Source organism: Centruroides sculpturatus, unplaced genomic scaffold, assembly GCF_000671375.1.
Source record: "Centruroides sculpturatus isolate CEXI.00-Female unplaced genomic scaffold, Cexi_2.0 scaffold991, whole genome shotgun sequence".
In the NCBI taxonomy this organism is placed as follows: domain Eukaryota; kingdom Metazoa; phylum Arthropoda; class Arachnida; order Scorpiones; family Buthidae; genus Centruroides; species Centruroides sculpturatus.
The window spans coordinates 137900-155791 of NW_019385208.1; the positions used below are offsets into that span (position 1 = coordinate 137900).

Here is a 17892-nt window from a genome sequence, read left to right on the forward strand (position 1 = left end):
TCGCATTTGGGTGGGGCAGATATTTAAATGAATAATTTTAATTACTTTCTCCGGTAGTAACCACTTGTTATCGTCCCGAAGTACCGCGTTACGCCAGAATTGGGAAACTCTCTCTGGCGGTTCATTCTTCGATAGAATACTCTTGCCAACCCGGATATCGTCTGATCGGAAACAACGTGCGAACTTGTAAACAAGATGGAAGATGGTCCGGGAAACCCCCCACTTGCAAATGTAAATTTTACATTCTAAATTACTTTTATAACAAATATGCTATATTTAAAAATATGCTATATTTGAAAGATGTTAGATGCGGCCGAATGCCAAATATTCATAAAGGCCATATCGTATACCTGAATGGAACCACGCATCTCGGCAGCATCGCGCGTTTCTCTTGCGTCGTTGGCTACGAGTTAAATGGAAATGTCTTCAGAGAATGTCTGGAAAATGGACAATGGAGTGGAGATGTTCCGAATTGCGAAGGTATGCAGTCTTCACCACATTCAATTTTAGTCACGGCGGATGTTAAAGTTCATTTAATTACGTTTAGTGGTAGATTGTGGCCATCCGCCGGATATAAAAAATGGCAGAACGGTTTTAAAATCGAGTAGTACGACATACGGCAGTGTGGTTAAATACGAATGTTCGAGTACTTACAAGATGAATGGTCCAGATATACGAAAATGCTTAGAAAATGGATCGTGGTCCGACACCCAACCTCGTTGCCAAGGTTTGTTTAATTTTTTATAGCGTTAAACTCTTTAAATTGTTAAATATTTTTTATTTCGTAATGTAGTTATAGATTGCGGGAAACCAAAGACAATAAAAAATGGACTAAGCCATCTTCTGAACGACTCCACTCACGTTAACAGCATGGTTCAATACGAGTGTTCTTCGGGTTTTCAGATAGTCGGATCACCCCATAATATTTGTCTCGGCACCGGAAAATGGAGCGGTCCACGCCCGTTATGTAGCCCCAAGAAGTCAATCGAAAGTAAGTTTTGAAAAAACTTCCAAAACATTTTTTAAGTTGCCAGTTTACCATTAAACCCTCCAGAGATCGCGTTAAAAATCCAACGAAAATATCAGAAAATTCCCCAAAAATTTCTCCAAAAGATGTCTGAAGTCAACACTAATTCAAATTTGCCCGGGCCCCTTCAATCTATAACGCGCCACTTCCAAACGGGGCCATTCAAGGGGAAGCTGGGGAGTTTTCCTCGGTCCCGGAGAAAGCTTACACGACAATAGGGGTTCTACCCCTACAAAATTAATGCTATCTTTACTAAGAGAAAATAAATTGAAAAAAAGGCTAAATCAGACTCCGTACGAGCTCTAGACGGTCCTATATTCAAATAATGATTTGACTACGTTGACACGAATTTCATTTAAAGGCGAATCTTGTACGCAATTAATTGGTTAGAAGTGCCTTTTAATTCTTTACTAAAATGTATTTATTTCATATTATTAAAAAATCAACATATAAATGTAAATTGAAGCAGAGATAAGGAACTAAAATTGAAAAAATTAACCAAATTCTTAATATAAAGGGTAATAATAACTGATGCCGACAATTGTATAGTTTATTAATATGCTAAAAAGTTTACGGTATTGTAAAATAATGTAATTAATAATTATTATTAATTATTAAATATATTGTATACATTTTTAACACACAGATATTACTTCGAGCACAGAAGATAATAAAATTGAGTATAACGAAGGTGAGGAAAATTAAAATATTCCAGATCGGGTGTGTAAAATTGAATTTTAATACAAATAATATATAATTTTTGTTTTTAATTTAAATTCTAGAATCTACTCTACCTCATAACGACGAAGAACCGTCGTATTTTATCATTGGTAGGTTAATAAAGTAATAATATCAAATTATTTTCCAATAACTTCTTATCAATTATACTTGTTCAGGTATAGGAATTGCTATTGGAGCTACGTGTTTATTAACATTATCAATTACAATAATAGTCATCCACCATAAAATGTAAATATATTTATATTTATTTATTAAAAATCATTTTTTATAATATATAAAATGACATCTTTTTATATTCAGGAAAAGAAAAATAAACGTTAAAGACCCCGAACAAAGGTGCAACAACGGTAACGTTGGAATGGTATCGTACGGCGTTGGAACTAAGTAACTGTTGCGTCACAATTCTCTAGCTAATTGGAGGAAATAAACTTTAGCTAGTTTTCCGTGTTATATAGTCACATTCGTTCGTAAGTACAGACGTCTGGACGCACGAATAATTTTCAATACATCCCAAAGAAAAGACTAAATGTCGAGAGGTATCCAAAATATATTAAATTAAGAATAATTGTGAAATATTTAAACATTTTTGTTCACAGATTAATAAGTAAATTTTATATTTTTCGAAAGCTACATTAGCTTTTTGATGTATTTTTATGTAAATAATGATTAAGTGATAAATATATTTATTATATAATATTAATTTCAATACGCATTTTATCGTTTCGATCTTATTTAAGTGGAAATTAGAAGTTTTCCATACCGATATCGAGAAACACCCAGCGCATTAACCTGGGAAGGTATTTGCGGGTCGTCCTCCGACACCCAAACCCGTAACCTTAAAAACTGCTCCCGCCTTAGGTTGGGCCTTCAATTGTTCTTCGCTCAAACCTCTCCAAGCGGACGTAACGTACAAATCTCGGTAGCCCGGTCCTCCAAAACAACACGAAGTTATATTTTTTGCGGGAAATTCTACTTGCTGGAGTATTTTTGCTAAAATAGGAATTTTTCTGTAAATATTCTTCACGGAATCTCTTAAGAAATTGTGTGTCGAGTATTACCTGTTTCTGGATCGATGCGAAGTACCCGACTTCCGGCAAAGCACGCCACCCACAATTTTCCTTCTTGGTCGACGGTCATACCATCGGGATAGCCGAGATCTTTATAGCCGGGTGTGACGTTAAAATCGGCCAAAATTCGCTGATTACCTTAATTAAAACCAGATTGTATAATTTAAAGAATTAACTAAGACGTCAAAATGCAACGACGAAGTGCCCCTTACTGACTGATCCTTCGCTCAAATTAAAATCGAAGGCAAATATTTTCTGCCCTTCCGAATCGTTAAAAAACATCGTTCTGTTGTCCAAACTCCAATCCATTCCGTTAGACAGACTAACACCTTTAACGTCGTGTGTTTTCACCGTTAAATTTACATCCATGCTGTGTAAATGGCCTCCGCCCTCCGTTATCCCTCCGCCTTCCTTCTCCAACACGGTACCTGAAATGGAAATATGCAAAAATTAATCTTCAAATTTTTTACGGCCGATTAAAAACGGCATTTTAAACTACTCACCGACCCAAAACCTGCCACTGGCGTCACATTTTCCATCGTTAAATCTGGATCTGGAAATATCAGGTTCTACTTCCGCTAACAATTCGGTCTCTTTAGTGTTCCAGTCGAGTTTTAGTATTAATTTTTGAAGAGTCACCAGCAATTTATTGGGGTGCGAATTGTACGGAATGATAACAGTGGTCAGTCCACCGTCTGAAAGTACGGAATGGCGTAACAAATACTGGAAAGAAATTTCGACAAATTAACACCTTACCTAGATGTAAAAATTCGGTTTCTCCAGTTCTAGGATTGAGTTTGCAATAATCCCCCACGAAAGAGTCGGCGTGGAAGAGAGATTCGGAGGTGTTGTCCCAAAAGGGACCTTCTCCCAAGTCAAAAAGGTGTTTCGACACGGCTGTCACCGACATTGTCGACTGTTGTGTTGTCAGCGCGGATACAGTTACCGGTTTTTATAGATACTCCCCTCCTCTGGTTGCGTAAGGTTCGGATCATCGACCTTGAATCTAAATCAAACGTAGACATTCGCGTGTGTCGATGTAATGTTAATCTATATAAAAGCCTTATCTTCGATTGCGCGATGCTATAATTGAAGATGAGTTCATTCCCTATACGAAACATAGATCTAGGATCGTAGCGATTCTAATGTTTTTCATTAATGAAACGATAAATACGTATTTAATATATTTTAAAAGATTTTTTATAGTTAAATAATGTGCACAAAATTAAATTTTTAATCTTTCTGTATTTTATGCTCCGTTCAAAACATTTTAAAATGGATTTTTTGTCACACCGACACGTTGCTTTTTAGCGCGCAAAAACACGTTACATTTCCGGTATTTTTGAATTTTGTGTAAATTTGACAATAGAAAATATCTTCTTACTCGTTTAGATTAATTTCGAACGGAAAATATATGAAATTTTACACAATAATGTAGTAAAAATGCAAAAAATTAATACGTCAAATTAAATTCATTTAAACATTTCGTTTGAAAGAACGAATTTTATTCGGGTAATATAAATTTACATAAAAATTTTGAAAAATCAATCATTTTAATTTGAATTTGTAATCATTTCATCCCGTTCGGGGCTTAATTTCGCCTGTTTACGTAATTTAATTCTGCAATTCGCTGGATACGACTCCCGCTGCAATATCCCTTTTTGTGAAACTCAGGCAATAAATTTGCTGGGAGGTAAGCCTTTAACATCCAGTCCCGTCACTTTAAACAATTTCCCAGCTTCCGGTTGCGATTTTCTATCCGCTTCCGATAGTCCCTTCCATGCGGAAGTGACGTAAAGCGTCTCGTAATTCTTCCCTCCGAAACAACAAGACGTAATGTTCTGAGCCGGCAGAACCACGGTTTGTAGAATTTGCGCTGTAAATAAATAAATTTAGACATTTTATGAATATTTTATAACAGAAGAAAATCGCTGTAAAGTTATCCTCTATTTTTTATTTTACGGTTGCTATAATATTCGAACAACAATAAAGTACGAAGCTATCTGGAACAATGAAATCGATACGGGTGTTATCTTATCATCTATTGGATAACATTCTTCGACCATTTATCAGCAATGCTCTGATTGGTTGTGGGAATTTTTGAATTTTTGTAAAATTAACTATCTCGTAAAGTTTACCTTTTACATTAATAGCATAATTCTATTTATGGTTTGCAAACGAGGACTAAGCGGTATTATCACGATATCCGACGATCATAAGTAAAGAATAGATTAAATCGTAGACGGGACATTTGGACCGCGAGATAGAACTTCGTGTTTACGGGGGATAAAAAACATTTACAAATTTTTCATTTTATTGCATTTTTTGTATTTACAAAAAACCAATATTTTAGTCAGATTTTACTATTTAAAAATACAATACATAATTTTTAATTCCGCTTTGTTTTATTTACTGAATGGTTCAAAAAGGTAAACGGCTCGGACCTCTTTAGAAGGATCTTTCGAACACTCTAAAAGGCCCTACTAAAGAATATATTTACTAGCATTTATCCGCAGCACTACCGAGAAAAAGTTAACGGGTAGTTTTAGACGATTCTGTGCAAGAACCGTTTCATTTAAGAAAGACGAAAGTAAAGTTTCAAAGTTGCATCATTTATCTAGCGGTTTATTCTTCGATAAATCCCATTAATATAAGTAAATATTTAAATATTTATGCCTATTTATATGTTTCGTTAGTAAGAGAAAACTACAGTAATGTTTACGTAACTCACCGGTTTCCGGATCGACTCTCAAGACTCTTCCTCCGTAGATACAAGCGATCCACAACTTTCCCTTTTCGTCGATGGTCATCCCGTCCGGTAAGCCAAATTCGCAAAATTCGGGATTTACGTTATAATCGACTAAAGTTCTTCTATTACCTGCGACACATAAATGGGTCTATCAAGAAAATCGAAAGCTATAGACTACGAGTGGATTTCGTAGGAGCTTACTTATTTCTCCTTTCTGCAGATCGTAGTCGAAAACGTAAACTCTTCTACACAACGAATCGACGTAAAACATTAATTTGTTATCCCCACTCCAAGCTAATCCGTTCGATATTCCTATGTTTCTCTGATGACGGGTCAAGTTAAAAGAACGATCTAACGAATAAAGAGATCCTCGCCCTTCTCTTTCCGAAGGTGGAAGATGTTCCGAATACATGGATCCTGCAATACAAATTATAAAACTGTTAGAGAAAAATTCATTTTCCAAAAGACTTTACTGTTGTTGCTGGCTTCTCTAGTTTAAACTGTTAACAATTTTATTTAGTAACTTACAGTTTGGAAACGTGTTACACAAAATGATGCGTATTTGGAAAACTTGCTAAGATTGACATTTCCAACATACTTTATAACGATTACTTTTATTTTATTAAATAATTTTATCGTCAAATTTATGCCGTTTTTTCTACATTAAAAACATTTTGACGATTTCCTTTCTTCGGATAAATGCGTAAATGTATAATTACCCCGAAACACGCGATTCTCCATTTTCCACGCACGTCGCTTCTCGTACAATAACTTGCCAAGAAAAAGTGTATAATAAGACATTACGTCGACGGCTGGTAAAGATAAATGCGAAATAAAATCATAGTAGCGTGATGATTTGAAAAATCCCACGCATTTATTGCATCGGTAACAAAATCTTCATGTTTTATACCTCGTAGTTCTATTTGGCAACGATAAGCACTCCGAACGCATTGGACAAAAGCTACAATTATTGTATACAGTAAAATGTACCTTGTTTTCATTATGTTCGAGTTCGTATTAAAAAGGCCATTCGAGAGGGAGAAGAGTAGACTAGCAAAATACATCTGATTCCTCAAATGCTACGGTAGCATACGGGTAGCAATTATCCTCCATCGATTTCGATCGTGGGCGAAGGCTTCAACTTCCTCCCAACTAATATTGAGCATCTTCAAATCTTGAAGAAAAGTTCTACGCCAAGTACTCCTGGGGCGTCCTCGTGGTCGTTTGGCACCAGGGGAATCCATTTCGTGGCAGTCTTAGGGATCATATTGTTCTCCATAGGAAAAATGTGGCCGGCCAGTCGGACTCTTCTACGGGCGACAACGTTATGAAGTTTACACATCCCACTCCTTCGGAGAACCTCTTCATTGGTGATATGATCTAAATATCGGATCTTTAGGATTCGTCGTAAGCATCTCTGTTGAAAGACATCGAGCCTTCTATTGATGCTTTCCGACGTCTTCCAGGACGCAATAGCATAAACAGCTATCCGAATCACTTTGGATGTGAACGGGCGGAATTTGATTCTCAATGAGATGGTTGGTGAGGACCAGATTTTGTTCGTCCGCCAGAAGACTGTCGCCGCTTTTCCGATGCGGCACTTCGCTTCCGCGTCACCATTTTGGAAAATAACACTACCAAGTAGGTAAATCTCTTCACCCCTCCAATCGTTGTGCTCCGACAATTACTCCCCGGTTTGGCAGTGTTACATACATGCAGAATTTTCGTCTTCATGGTGTTTATCCTGAGGCCAATTTTGTGTACCTTTCGATCCAATACGGCATTAGCGTGCTGTAGCATTGTCTCGCTTTCCTCGAATAGGGCGATATCGTCGGCAAAAACCAAATCTCAAAGACTCTCCTGGTTAAACCAATGGATGCGGCCCCAACGTGCGCACCGGACTCTTTTGCCAGCCGCATGACGTAATCAAGGACGATGAGGAAGAGGAAAGGGGACAGGACACAACCCTGCGGACTTCTTTGAAATTACGACAGGAGTCAGTCCTGTCGTAATTTCAAAGAAGTCCGTATGACCACCTTCAGTCTTGATGCAACAACTCGAATGCAAGTATAAGGCCTTGAAAATGGTGAGAAAGTGTGTCGGTACACCATATAATCTCAGGATCCCCCAGAGGGACTCGAGTGAACACTGTCAAAAACCTTCTTGAAATCGATGAAATTGATGGCTAATGGGTGTCGATACTCAACGCATTGTTCGATGATATTTCGAAGGGAAAAGTTTGCTCGCTGCACGATCTTCCGCAGAGAAACCCAGCTTGCTCCTTATGCAAGCTCTGATCGAGGGCAATCCGCAAGCATCGAAGGAGGACCACACAAAATGTCTTTCCAGGCACAGAAAGGAAGGTGATATCTCCCCAGTTAGTACATTCGGAGATAGCTCTTCTCTTAGGAATTCTGACTATAGCGCCCCTTTTCAAGTCCTCTGGGACCTCCCTACATTGCCAGCACCTGTTAAACAATAACGTTATCTTTTACATAGGCTGCCGTCCGTGCTTCAGAATATCAGCCGTAATTTCGTCCAAACCGGCTGCCCTACTATTCTTTAGGCTCTTAATCGCAAGCTCCACTTCCTCAAGGGAAATATAATCAATGTCCACGCGAAGCTCATCCTGTGTATCCTCAATATCGAAATCGTATTTGATGGTCGGTTCCGCTTGATTAAATGTTTCCCGAAAATGTTCTATCCACCTCTTGTTCCGCTCATCTCGAGCCATCAGAAGTTTCCCGTTTTTGTCTTTTATTGGAACGTTGGAGTTACTCCTCATCCCAATCAGTTCATTGACTATGCGGCAAAATACATACACCGAAAAAATTAGTAAATGCTCAGAATTCGGGTACGAAATAAAGCGTCCGTGGAGAATGAACAGGGTATTTTACTTATTGTGTCAGGAGTTCTTTATTACCCGGGTAACGTACCGCATACACTACGAATGTCACGGCTGAAACGATTCGATGGGCTAAGGCTATATGCAACGTGTGGACGATCTATCAGAGAGAAATGGCCCTTATTTAGATATTAGACACCGGAAGAAAACCTAGAAAATTCCAGGAGGCTAGCCCGTTACTCGGGCACCAGTCCGCCACCGACTATCGGTCGATGGGTGTTTTTATCCACTCGGTGGGCAGCGGGGAACTGTTAAAGTTAATGGGCAATAAGCGGATTTTAGGCAAATGCCTATTTTTCCCTTAGCATATACGTGGCTAAGATTTTGTACTAACTACTACAGTGACCATTTCTTCGATATCAAAAAACTTCTGGCCACTTTAGCGGACAATGCGGTTTGCGTAACTAAAGCCTAGAAAATTTTGAATGACATTTATGTTCGGAACAAGTCGGTGTACATCGAGTGTTATTTTACATTCATCGCGGATACTATTACCGCTCTCGAAAGTAGTGGGAAACCTATGTACGAATAAATTGATCTCCTCAACAGAGCGAACCAGAAACTTTGCGATGGACAGACACTGCTGCAATAAAGTGAAGAAAAAGTCGAAAGCCGTGCTTCAAAAGAGACTCGGATTAAAGCGCTCGTTTGTCGCGGCTGATATTTTGGCAGGAAAGAAGAGCAAAACCGAAAGCGAATTCCCAGTTCGTCTTCTTCCAAAGTCGAAACACTGTCCGTTATCTTCGGTAGATGCGGAACGCTCTTTCTCTGCGTATAAATTAATTCTCGGTGACAAACGTTGCAACTTTTCTATTGAAAATTTGGAAAAAGTGTTCGTAATATATTACGAAACTAACTATGCGAAACAGAGCGAATAAAAAATGTAAAGGTAATTGTTTGTCTACTTTTGTGTTCGCATCATTCTGAATACGTGTATTTTTGTTTGGAATACATGTAAAATAAAAAATTCATCGTCCCGATAAGTAGGTTAATCGTTCGTTGCGCAAATTTTGACCGCCTGTTTTTTGTTTATAAAGCCTAAACGATGCAATTTAAAAGCTTATTTTAAGGGCCTAGATGTCCGCTGTCTAGCAATAAGTTATAAATGTGGCTGCGAAATTTGTTCAAACAAGCCAGCTCTTAGCGTGCGCGTGGAAAAGATATTACTTTCCTACACGGCTGCGCCTATTTCGTTTAAACATTTGCACGAAATCTTCTAACCGAACGGGACTTTACGTGACTTTCTTATATCATTGCCGATACATTTTCACTACAGCCGCGGTGCACCGTATTTCCAGAAGCGCAGCAATACACGGATATTTCATAAATTACAAAAATGCAACGGAAATTCCAATCCTTGGCATTGCGCAGTGTACTCTTATAGCTTTTTTTTTAATTTTTAGCATTAATACGGCCAACGAATGCCTTTGAAACAGCGCCGTTAAACTAAAGAATGATATCATTCTTAAAATGAAAAGTAATATCTAAATTTAACGAAAATCTTTTATCGCGCATCAGTTTATTAGACGATAAAAGATAAAACAGTGGTAACAAATCTTCCACAAGGACATCGATAGATACACGTATTGCCCTTCGGATTCCGTTGTAGTAAAATTTAAACGCTTTCTTATCGCTACAAAGTTAACGAATTCGCAAACCTGCCCATAATCTTCCGTAAGAATCGCATTTTCCGTCGTTAAATCGAGTCAAGCGATCGTCTTCTTCCACTTCTACGATCGTTTCTATTTTCCTAGTGTCCCAATTTACGTTGACGATTTTTCTAGCCACCGTCCCTATACAGAGACGATCGTTGCCGACGTAAGGAATTACGACACTGGCCGTTCCATCTAAAATAAAAAAATAAAAATAAAAAACACTCGAAAGCCTCCGTCACCCCCGTTAAGAGTAAATTAACAATAAAAGTTTGTATTTACTTGTATGAATTACGTCGATTTCGTTAGTGACCGGATCTAATCTGCAAAAGTTTCCTTCGAATAAATCGACGAATAACAGATTGCCGGTATTTTCTTCCCAAATCGGCCCTTCTCCTAAATTAAAAATTGTCTGTGATGCGGCGGAGACCGACATCTTAACGTCTCGATGCCGGAATTTCCGATAACCTTATACTTCGCTGCGATCTCGTATCGTTCTTATCGTATTATCTTAATAGATAAGAATATCGATGACACACCGTGAGTAGAGAAACGTAAGGCGGAAATCGTTCCAACTAAAGGAACTAGTCCACGCGCTACCAGGTGGCCCTTCTACCTTCCCTTTAACTCGAAAGCCGCGGACGGGCGCGGTACGGCGGAGCCCGGACCCTTTTACCTTCGCGAATAATAATAATTTTCTGTATAAACAGTGGTCGTAGCGGTCGAAATGTTTGTGGCCGCGTGCCGAACATATTTTAAATCTGTCGGTTGGGGAGAAGGTTTATAGGTACTGTACGCGTCATTTCAAAGTCTAATTAAATTAAACCGTAACGAATTTATGTCTCTTCGCTAGATGGCGACGCGCGGTCAAGGGATTAGCTATAAGAAAGGTGTATTATCGAAGTTTACTATTATATTTGAAAAAGTGACATTAAAAAATTAATTAATTAGCAAAATCTTTCGGGTATTAAAAAAAGTAACATGGTTACGCTAGATGGCAGTACGTGTAAATATGGCGGGTTTTTCGAATCGTTACCTGTTGTATCGGTGATTCGTTAGGCCTAACTGTACTCGCGTGAGCGAAGATTACGTCTATTCGGAAACGACAAAACCTCGACCGATCTCGAAGGAAAAGTAAACAGGTAAGACTAGGCTTAGTTCTAGTGATGGGAATATCGATAACCCGCAAAGCCGATAATGATATCGAACTAGGTTTAAAGTTTCGCCTTTCGGGTTCAAAAGTCATAACAGGGAAGGTTGTTTTAGAGATACTCGTGCGAAGAAACCTACGTAACATTTCCTCTTTTAACAGCGTGGGAATCCAACCCAGCGAGGCTGTAATTCACCGGACCCCAAAACTTGCAGTTTAGATTTGAAAGCAAGATAATAATCAACTCAGAAATTACCAAATACAACTACGCGCGCAAATTCATAATGTAACTTGTTTGTTTATTTATTATTTTACTTACTCGATACGTCCTAAACTCTGCATTACTTAACCCACTAACTTAATACGTTGTAAAAACTATTTTTCGCGGAGGAAAGAAAAACGTTAGCTTTGCCAGGATTGAGCCGGAGAGCCTGTTTCGTCTCCGCTTTCGAAAATGATCTTTCCGACGGAACAGAGCTTTTTATATTTGGGAATAAGGCGGACAAATGTTCCCATTCTTCATTTAAGGGGCAGCATTTACGGTCTATCAAATTTCGATATAGGTAATGTTTTAACTCTGTAAACGAGCTACCCGAGTCTCCGTGTTTCGGTTCCTGTCTGCTTCGCGGCTAGAGGGATGTGGAAGCTCCAGATATCGTCACTGTTAGTTAACTTCTAACTGATGCTCATTCCGTTCATTACTTGTTCTCGCAATATCTTTTAGGGTCTCGTTGATGCCAGGTATTGCCCGTGAACGAGCTATTGGTGAATCAAAATGCAACCTTTAAATCGCGGATCGAGTATATTAGAAATAGCGAGTGGTTGCTTTCGGCCAGGGCTGTGGAGTCCGAGTCGGAGTCGTGGAGTTTTGGTGTTTTAGCCGGAGTCGGAGTCGGTAGATTTTTACGCGACTCCACAGCTCTGCTTTCGGCATCCTTAAAATAGTCTGCCCGGGAATTCGTCGTGGCAACCCGAAAATTTTTCCCTATTGTTTCCGAAGGAGTTCTGGCAGCTGTGGCTTTAGTCACACAACTTATCATTGGTAGGACAGAACTGACTAATATATTTTTCACCCGAAGTCTGTTTCGTTAGCTGATCGAGTGGTTTCAAATCGTGTAAGTCGCAGTCTGGCAGTTCGCGAGATAGCGCAACAACGCTGAACGTCGCTTTCCTTTGTCTCCTCCCCTGCCAATTCACAGTTTTCACCGATATATCGATATTCCAATCTCAGCATTACTTAATTCTGCGAGTTTCCCAGCGTACAAGGAGTACGATGATTCCTTAGCGCAAAAAGCGGTATGATTCAAGCTCAAAAGTGTCATTTATGACTCTTTTACACTATTCGTCATCTATATTAATATTATAAAGAGGTAATGTTTGTAAGTAAGTTATGTATGCAAGTTTGTTTGCAGCGGGTAATCTCCGAAACTACTCATCCGATTTCAAAAATTCTTTCAACAATATTTAGAATGGAACCTCGGGGTGGACATAGGCTGTATATTATTCCGTTAAACATTCATATAAATTAAAATATATAATCTAGGTTAAGGCTTTTATGTCCAACAGATGGCGCTACGAGTACGACGCCCTAAGTTTGCTTTTCTGTGAGGCATTATGCTTTTCTGTGAAAATGAACTAAAGCAGATCATCTTCTATCTATCTATATAAATAAAAATGTAATGTTCGTTTGTTCCTACCGATTCCTTTGAAATTTTGACACGATGCTGCATTCGAATACGCACGTGTTTTTATATAATATACGTGTCGAAATTCCTCCACTGAAGGGAGATGGTTAGGATTAAGGCTTACCGTAAAGAACTCTGCTTCTATTTATACTATTTTGGATGCGGTTTTTTGCCTTTTAATAGGGTACGTCAACAGAATGTACAATTAAGAAGAAATTTTTCGAAAAATTCTCCCCTCCAAAGGGAAGTGTTATAAATTTATAATAGATACATTTTGAGCCACAACGCGTGGCGGGGTCTGCTAGTCGGCTAATATTGGGTTTATGGATAAAGTATGTGGATATTGCGGTGCTCCGAAGTGGAAGAATGAATCACGGAGATGCGGAAAAGTCAAACTGGATGTTCTTGCCCCCAACCTCATCACTATTAAATGGGAGTGGTCCCGCCACTAAACATTTCTTAACGAGTCACCGGGCCTCGAACGCAGCTATTAACGTCACAAACCAACAGATTTGCAACTACCAACGTAGCTGCAGATCTCTGTTCGTTTGTGCCCCTAATAAAAAAACACGAAATATTGTATATTAAATAAGTAAATATAATTTCGCGGCTAGTATACGATAAAGATTTCGAATGTGACAAACGTACTTATACAGATGTATATGCCCACGGTGACCAAACTGCCAGTCCCCTATATTTGTACCATCTTTTTCTTTACGCTCGAAACCCTCTATTTGCACGTACAGTACGTAAGGTTAAAATTTTCGTAAGTTTGCTGTTCAATATGTAGTGTTAAATACATACGGATTGTAAGCGTTTGGCCACACTCGATATATACATTATCTAAGAATTCATTCTTCATCCAGTGTTATGTAGATGCGCACTATCTACACTGGTTTCCAATGTGGGTTCTAGTTATCGCACTGGGAGTATCGATGCCTGGAAAACTCCGTATCTTTTTAGGGTGGTAAAAATTTTAGTTTGTCAGTTTGCCTGTTTATTCGCTTTTATATAAACCATGATAGCGTAAGTAGCGACAAACCTACTCCAGGAAGGCGATTTTGGTGAACCTGATCAAAATGACATATACAGTACGTATTTTTCCTCACCCCAGACAAAATCTCGACGGAGTCCTTGCTTCTAACGCGCGATAATCTTCACACTTTTAAGTCATCCCTTGTCAAAATGTACATTCCTGGAATCCGCCATTGCTAGAAACCTAAGTGTTGAACGCCGCACATCAACGATAAGCGGGTTTTTTACATTCGATCGTCGATTTTTCTAAATTGAGGGTGCGGAGACTCCGCAATTAATTAATTAATTCGTATCATTCAGCTGGGTAAATCAATTGTCGCAAAGTTTGTTTGCATCTTCGCTATAGTACTGTACAGTACTTATTCGTTGCGCTTATCGCAACTTACTACCACGTATTATAAGTCAGCAAGAAAAATATTTATTCCGTTATCTCGTATAAAACAATACAGCTGTGATAATTAAATGTACAGTAATTATCTACCAGCAATTATTTATTGAGTCACGATGCCTGGCTGCAATTTTTAATCACGTTTTAAATTTATTTCAATTAAAATATGCTCTCGCTTCAAATTAGTACCGTAGTGTCTTGCCTCCGTACGTCACACTTTTCCGTTAGCGACGGAGGTGTGCCGGTCATCTATTAACTGCTTTCGGGGGAAAAGTTTTCAATGGAAATAACGTGACTCGCAGTTTGCGTGGGAAGTTCGTATATAGTTACTCAGGACCCGTCCATAAGCTTTCCATATCTGGTCTCGACTTTTGTCTAACTCCGTTCTCGAGATTAAGGAAGGGCAGACGGTGGGGATATTTTTTGAAATTGTAGCCCAATTAAGAGTTGATCTTGGCACACCACCGAAGTAGGCTGTAGTACGTGGGTAAATATCAAAAATATATTATTTCTACATTAATTTTTTCTACTTACAGTATAGTCCAATACAGAACATTCTATAGAAAGTAAAAATAAAATCTAATTTTCCTAAGCGTAAAATTTTTCGTAGTTTAATTTCCAATAAATACGATGTTAAATCAATTTAATATACAGACGATTTCTTTTCAAATATATAAAAACTGTCTAAAGACAGTATTAACATAGGCTCTTCCAGAAATTTTATAGTTTTGTTGTTGTTATTGTAAAAGTACTTTATTCACATAAGAATGAGTTAATAAAATATTTTTAATTTGGATGACGTCAGCAACAGTCAAGGAATCATTGCTACGTTTCATCGTTCGTTTACTTGCTCAACATTTTCACTTTGGCACTCTCGGTCATCCGCCGAAGTACAATCGCCGGGCTCCACGATTACGGTTTCGGGTTTGGTCAGTTTGTCTCGCTTTTTCAATTCGCAGGCTTTCTTGTAAGGAGGATCGATGGGAATCTGAACGGGCGAGCGATATTCGTATTCTCTGCCTTCGATGTCTAACGGGTAGGACCTGTCCGCGTCGAAACCGCTGAGGTCTCCGCAGGCGATGAAAGGAACCACGGTGCGATTGGGACCGTCGACGTGCTCCACAGGATAAGAAAACCGTCCGTCCAATAAACTTAGCACGGTCGGCACGTAACCTTCCGGAGGAGAATAATTCTGACACACGACAAACGCTTCTATGCTGGAATTTCTACTACTTCGAGGTTTTGCCACGAAAACCGCGGGGAAAAATATTTTTAACTGGCAGTAGAGCAGATTTATGTCTTTACCTCTGAATATCTTTGCCACGAAGGTGCCGCCCTTTTTCAGCACGTGGGTCGTTATATTTAAAGCGGCCAGCAGCAGTTGTCCCTGTATGTATTCGTCTATGTCGTGTAGTCCGGTGACGTCGGGAGCGCCGTCGCACACCACCAGATCCGCGCTCTCCCCCTCGAAGTGACCGATTATTTGCTGCGCCGTCGACAGTTTCGTAATGTCCCCTTGAATCTGTATCACTCCGGGTAACGGAGCCATGGCCTGTAGATCCACGGCCACGATCTTGACGTCCCGATCGTCCGACCCCGTTCGCAGTTTCCGCGACAAAACTTGGCTCCAGCTTCCGGGAGCGGCGCACAGATCCACCGCCCGCTTGCAGTCTTCGAAGATGTTAAATTCTTCGTTTATCTGTAGCAATTTAAAGGCGCTTCTCGCTCTCCACCCTTCTTCCTTCGCCAGTCTGTAGTAGATGTCTCTCTTGTCTTTCGACGATCGTCCCATTCTGACCGCTAAATTCCCTGAAATAAAGAAATTGTCATTTATAAAGTATTATCTTCAATTATATGCGCTATGTTAAACTATTTAATTATACGTCGGCAATCGTATAACCTGAATTATTAATATTAAACGTAACTAAATTAGCTTTTGGTTTAACCGTTTCAATTTATTTACTATGTCAAATATATGCATAATCGCTACTCGTAAACATATATCTATACAGTATTATAAAGGCCTGCACGATCACGTCACTATGGGCGATATATACTGTCTCTTCTTTTCTGATTAGTTCCTGCCTCTGCATGTATTGAGTGTGACCCGGGAAAGGGAAGGCTCTAATTTGCCCTTAGAATGTTTATATCGCAAATCCAGATCCTTCTTTACCGAATTATTTTTCTCCCGCGGCCAAAATTTGCTTTATAGCAAGCTGTTACGTCGTAAGTTAATCAAAATGGTAAATCGTTGTTTTAATGGTGACCGGTTTCGTTGGGTTGAAAAATTGTTTATCTCTTTTAACTATTTATTCGTACAGTTGGATCCGTACTATTTTAAATGATAAATTACTTTTATGAAAAACATTGGTTGTCTTCACCGATCGATAAAATCTGTATGTTTATCTTGCTTCCTGCTGAAAATAAAATGAACGGCAGAAAGAAAAAGAAATATGTACCGACGAAAACTGATAAATAAAGTATATTTAAACACGATAAGAATAATATGTGATAAATGGACCGTTGACCAATTATTGGAGTGGTTCGAGGGTCGAAACTCGGAGACCCACAAAAGAATTATCAAACATTATAAAAGTCGGTTGTTTGATATAATGGACTATTAGCGAGGTTGAGGCCGAAGTTTTAAACGCGAAAACGTGTACGTCGGAGTTCACCGCCGCTTTCACGTAAGCCTAGAAGTTTGACAATGGTGTTTGGATTGTCGAGCATGATTCCACTGACTATGCAAACACCATTGTCAAACTTCTAGGCTTAGGGGAAAGCGGCGCCGAACGTCCGACGTACACGTTTTCGCGTTTAAAACTTCGGCTTCAACCTCGCTATTGGTGTTGGTCCATTCAAACCTAATGCTTTTGTATAGTATTTAAATGTCTACTCGGACTAATTTTATTAACAGGACGTATTATACCGACGTCTTTGTTCAGCAAAAGTTAAGAAAGCCTATCAGAGAAAACAGTCTTTATTTTTCACATGTACTGTACAGTACACTTTATACACGATATTGTGTTTCGGACTAGTTCGTCCCTCATCAGCAGGTCTACATTCAATATTTTAGTTTTTCGATTTTTAAACATTTCGAAAATCAGAATTACCAACAGAGCCACTTTTATTATAATTCTTAGATACCTATTACTAGATGCTCTCTCTCTTATATCCCCAGTCATTCCTTCTGTCGATAATTCTATTCCATGATTGGTAGATATATCTTCCCATATTGTTGTTCATTCTGTTCTGTTGTCTCGCTATGTAAATGTGTTCGTATAATTGCCTTTTGAAATTATTCTTTTCTTTTTTCTTTATTTTTACAGTACTCAAATCTATTTCACACTCATTCGTATTACAACGTTCTGCTACTGCAGAATTTGCATAATTATTTTTAATGTTCTTTTAAACATATTTTCAATTTTCTTTTTGTTTCTCCTATATACCTACTCCTATGTTTTCTTTTGTTCACAATTACAATTAAACGAAT

At 38.7% G+C, this 17892-nt stretch overlaps 2 protein-coding genes and 1 pseudogene across 2 annotated transcripts in view; 1 reads left to right on the plus strand and 2 right to left on the minus strand.

The window, feature by feature from the left end:
* The window catches only part of LOC111636129 (CUB and sushi domain-containing protein 3-like), a 29464-nt gene extending 27264 nt beyond the window's left edge, over positions 1-2200 (plus strand). The window contains exons 11-18 of the mRNA XM_023381307.1: positions 58-231; positions 301-480; positions 548-727; positions 794-991; positions 1674-1718; positions 1810-1857; positions 1924-1996; positions 2069-2200. Coding sequence (XP_023237075.1) covers positions 58-231; positions 301-480; positions 548-727; positions 794-991; positions 1674-1718; positions 1810-1857; positions 1924-1996; positions 2069-2156 — 986 coding nt within the window. The 3' untranslated portion in view covers positions 2157-2200. The remainder of the gene's footprint in view (positions 1-57; positions 232-300; positions 481-547; positions 728-793; positions 992-1673; positions 1719-1809; positions 1858-1923; positions 1997-2068) is intronic.
* A 155-nt stretch (positions 2201-2355) lies between these two features.
* LOC111636126 lies at positions 2356-10668 on the minus strand (annotated as a pseudogene).
* Positions 10669-14778: 4110 nt separating this feature from the next.
* LOC111636131 (putative tRNA (cytidine(32)/guanosine(34)-2'-O)-methyltransferase) overlaps positions 14779-17892 on the minus strand; it is a 32029-nt gene continuing 28915 nt past the window's right edge. The window contains exon 4 of the mRNA XM_023381309.1: positions 14779-16136. Coding sequence (XP_023237077.1) covers positions 15232-16136 — 905 coding nt within the window. The 3' untranslated portion in view covers positions 14779-15231. The remainder of the gene's footprint in view (positions 16137-17892) is intronic.